Source organism: Vanessa cardui, chromosome 9 (genome assembly GCF_905220365.1).
Source record: "Vanessa cardui chromosome 9, ilVanCard2.1, whole genome shotgun sequence".
Classification (NCBI taxonomy): Eukaryota; Metazoa; Arthropoda; class Insecta; order Lepidoptera; family Nymphalidae; genus Vanessa; species Vanessa cardui.
In genome coordinates this window covers 5,546,732-5,551,127 of record NC_061131.1, presented here as the reverse complement: position 1 = coordinate 5,551,127, position 4,396 = coordinate 5,546,732, and the positions used below count along the sequence as shown (strand labels likewise).

The 4,396-nt window shown below is 30.9% G+C and overlaps 1 protein-coding gene across 1 annotated transcript; it reads right to left on the bottom strand.

Annotated features, from left to right (window-relative positions):
- Positions 1–1,596: 1,596 nt before the first annotated feature.
- LOC124532555 (aquaporin-like) lies at positions 1,597–4,146 on the bottom strand. The gene has a single exon (XM_047107511.1). It carries the CDS (start codon positions 3,889–3,891, stop codon positions 3,088–3,090), a length of 804 nt encoding a protein of 267 aa, XP_046963467.1. The 5' UTR covers positions 3,892–4,146; the 3' UTR covers positions 1,597–3,087.
- Positions 4,147–4,396: the final 250 nt, after the last annotated feature.

Below are 4,396 nucleotides of genomic sequence, written 5' to 3'. Positions count from 1 at the left end.
CGTTACGGCACCAGTCTCTCTGGCTTCCCTTTCTCTTAGGCTTACGGGAGCGGTAAGCAGGCCTTCTCTCTCAATCTAAACTCTCAATCTAGCCGTATTTCGGGTAGACTTTTTTTTCGTTAAGTTATCACTTCATTCGCGCGTCCAGCGACGCACGTGTATTTTTTATTTTATTTGAAATATGTTATAATTTTGTATATAAAATCAATGACTTCGACATAATCAATATAATTATTACAAAAATGAACTTGTCTATATTATATTTAGATAAATATGTTTTAATCTGTTTAATTACGTATATAATTATCAATCATTTTACACACAATTAAAAGTACGAGAAAAGTGTATAAGTACCAAGAATATTTTTTGAACCGTTCAATGTTCACAGATTAGGTACAGATACACAGGCCAAATCTGCAAATTTTCTATTTCTATCTGATTGTGAACATACTGTATAATACATATTAAGCTATATTATATGTAGCTCATTATTTTCATATCATTAATTTAAAAGAAAATAACATAATGCCTAAGACTTTTTGTTATCTGTAGTACGCAAGCAAATTAGATCAAGTGCTCCGCTGACGTACCTTAATAATAAAGATTTCGAATGATATTTTACCAATTTTTATTACAAGTGTGTAGATAGCTTGATCCCGTTATGAAATTTAGTACAAAAACAAACAACTCGTGATAAGATAGTGAAATTCAGTGGCATAACACCGCCAAAATATATACATTTCATCAGTCTATTATATTCTACAAATATAGATTTATATTGCTATGAGAATTTGTAAACATTTACTGACAGTATCGTGACTGAATAATACGTACAAACAGACGTGTCATTAAATACTCTGATAAACGATGATTTTTTTGTGTTTCATTGACACATTTTTTATTATTTTTTTCTTTTTATTATTTTTATGTTTAACTTTTTTTTCTTTTTTAATTTTTTAACATGTGGTCTCATTGGCGTTTTTTTTTTAACGATACTTAGTTTTATGTGTATTGTTGTTATTATTTTGGTATTATTTTTCCATTCTCAGTCTCTTTAATGCTATATGTGAGAACTGTTATTGGCCTAATAGTTATTAAATATTTTTTATTTTGTTTATCAACGGCTGTATGTTCTCCAATTAAATAAATAAATAAATAAATAAATATTTTTACTAAGACAATGATCATATTAATTATTACTTTTTAACATTAAACGCGATTTCGATTGAAATAAAAAAAAGAGACTAAGAACCGTGAAAAGCTACGTATGTGTATCCAAATAAAAATAAAACAATAAATATTACCTTAAATAAATTTAATAACAGGTACGAGAACATAAGCAGCATTCTTTCAATTATTATTACGACCTTTTTATAATTAAAAGGAAAAACCAAAGGCTTAATTGTAGACATTTTTTAATTCGTAATAACTTAAAAATATATTTAACTAATTGTATGTACATATACATTTTAACATAAGTTATTTTGAATACCTAAACAAAAATATACAAAACATATCTAAAAATAGCTTCTATATAAATGTATTTTATTTATTACATAATAAATATACAAGTTGTATCGTACTACTTAGCTTTTCGGGAGATTTTCAAGAAGTAGTATTAAACCGTTTGCTTTCTAAAAATATGACAGGATATAATCATGAATTATTTATTTCTAGATGAGATCGAGTATTTTGGAATTTTATAATATTTATCTGATACTAACAGAAAGTTGTATTTAAAAAATATATATATGAGACAACATCACATACATTACTCGGATCCCAATTTAAGAAGCTAAAGCACCTGTGTTATGGAAAGTCAGAAGTAACGACGGTACCACAAACACCCAGACCCAAGACAACATATAAAACTAATGATAATATACATCGACTTAGCCGGGAATCGAACCCAGGACCTCGGTGTGGCGTACCCATGAAAATCGGTGTACACACCACTCGACCGCGGAGGTCGGATTTTATTACATATGTTTAATTATTATATAATCAAAGTAAATACATGCGTACACTTGATTCTTAAACACATCAAGTATCGATGCACTTTACATTGGCGCCTTGGCGTTACTGTAATAACAACTTATGTACTACCTAATAGGTAGCCATAGTTGATAAGAATATATCATAATTGCGTTTCATTTACGTGCAATATTCTTTTTACGATAACAAGAGCCGGTATTTGAAGATTTTGTGAAATTTAATTATTATTATATTAACTATGTTTTTTATTTATTTATTTTTATTCTGTGGTCGTATAGCATTATAAATTAATCATAGAGTATGCATTATTATGGAAAAAAAATGTATATCACTTTCTGTTAAAATATTTTACAAACAAAATGCAAATACTGGTTCTGTATTCCAAAATTAAAATCAACATAGTTTGTTTTTCATTTGTATTAATATATGTATGTCAACTAGCCTGCAAGTGTCCATTATTTACCGTATATCCTGTATATATGACCAACAATATATATTTATAAACGTAGGCTTGTTATTATTTTCGATGTTTCACATAAGTTGACACTCACCAATTACGGGAAAATGAAAATAATAAATAATGTTGACCCTTAACCTTGAAATATTTTTTTTTGCAGACCTTTTGACCTTGAATATATTTTCATATTTTTTGTATCATCGGTGGGGTTTGTTCATACTTATTTCCATTGTAACAACATATCTACCTAAGTACTAATCTGAATCAATACAGATTGAAGTGTATATGTACTCGTGGCTTATATCTCTTTCTCCTTAACACCGGTATTCTGTCTAGTAAATTAATTTTAGGTTGTTTGATAGCATCATAACATTATATCAAAATATTACTAAAAAAATTCGAAATATGAAGTTATCCAAATGGCATATCTCCTTTAATGAGAAGAGAGAAATTTAAAAAACAAACTGACAATTCATTTTTCGCAACGTTGTTAGCTCTTATACTGATACTTGTACATATCTTATTCAAATTAATTAGAATTATTTAATACTATTTATAGCATTTCGACTATGAACATAATAATTAAAATTGTATATATTATTAAAGCATTATTACTGTTAATTATATGGACAGAATTATAACTGGCCATTTGATATTTGCGTTCGACTCTCTCTTTCGTCTTCCAGCCACATAAATTTATAGAATATCGGCGAAAATGCGCCTCCAAGGATAGGACCAACCCAATACACCCAATGCGTATTCCAGTTGCCAGTCCAAAGAGCAGGCGCCAGTGATCTCGCTGGATTCATACTTGCTCCAGTCAAAGGACCTCCAGCCAATGACAATGCCGCTATAGTAAAACCAAATTTCAATGGTATAGCATCTTGCTTTTCTTTGTTCACTGGATCCCAAACGGCGCAGTTAATAAATCCTAGTGCTGCAGACAATACAATTTCAATAATCAACGCCTGATACATCGCATGGTCCGGGTGCGGCACGGTCGTACAAATGCTGTCTGGCAGCAAATCTATTGGTGACACGCTGAGCAATAATCCATAACCGACAATAGCTCCTCCACACTGGGCAATAACGTACATTATTCCGAGAGGGATGGACATCGAGCCCCACAATATTGCAGATAATGTTACGGATGGATTCATGTGCGCTCCAGAAATATGTCCGAACGTAGTTATATTAAACAGAACGACCAGGCCGAAGCCAATTGGCGAGTACATTGGGTGAGTCGCTTGACCCTCTATTGGTACACAAGTCATGCAGCCCAAAAATAGCAGTAAAAATGTCGATACGAATTCCGATATGATTATTTTGAAATTTTTAGACCACCATTTCACCATCACCTTCGTATTCGAAGGTTGTGTTTTGTCATTAGAATTGCTACTAATAACATTTATGATTTGTGTAGCCGCAGGCACGGTCATCTTGATTACTGTCTCGATTTGGCAACGTCAATAAAACCTGAGAAACTTGTCTTATAATTCACTGCACGCACAAGGCACCGATACTTTTTTATTAAGTCTCTTAATTTATTCACACATTTACGATACGGGTAAATGTACGCGATACACAACCGTTTCTTTTTGACGACCAGGTGAAAATATTGGTGTAAATCTTTGAATGACTGTGAACGTTTACGAGCGCTGCATAATATAGATAGGCCAATGTTATCTGCTGGCAGAGCTGTGTACAATGAATACGTATGTTTTCCTTCCTTATAGAAGCCGCAAATTCAGAGATCCGTAGACAAAAAATTGTTGTGAGTTGCAATAGATTACTATGGAAAATGGATATTACATTTTAAATATTTACTACTGAACAGTTTACCTAAATATAAATTAATTCCTGTACATTAATAAAAAAAAAAACCCTGCTATTAATTTTATATAAATATTAACATTTTATGTATTATATCTTATTGTTCGTGCA

What these genes read in the sequence shown, in the direction of transcription:
- LOC124532555 (XM_047107511.1), bottom strand. Translation starts at nt 3,891, where the DNA reads ATGACCGTGCCTGCGGCTACACAAATCATAAATGTTATTAGTAGCAAT.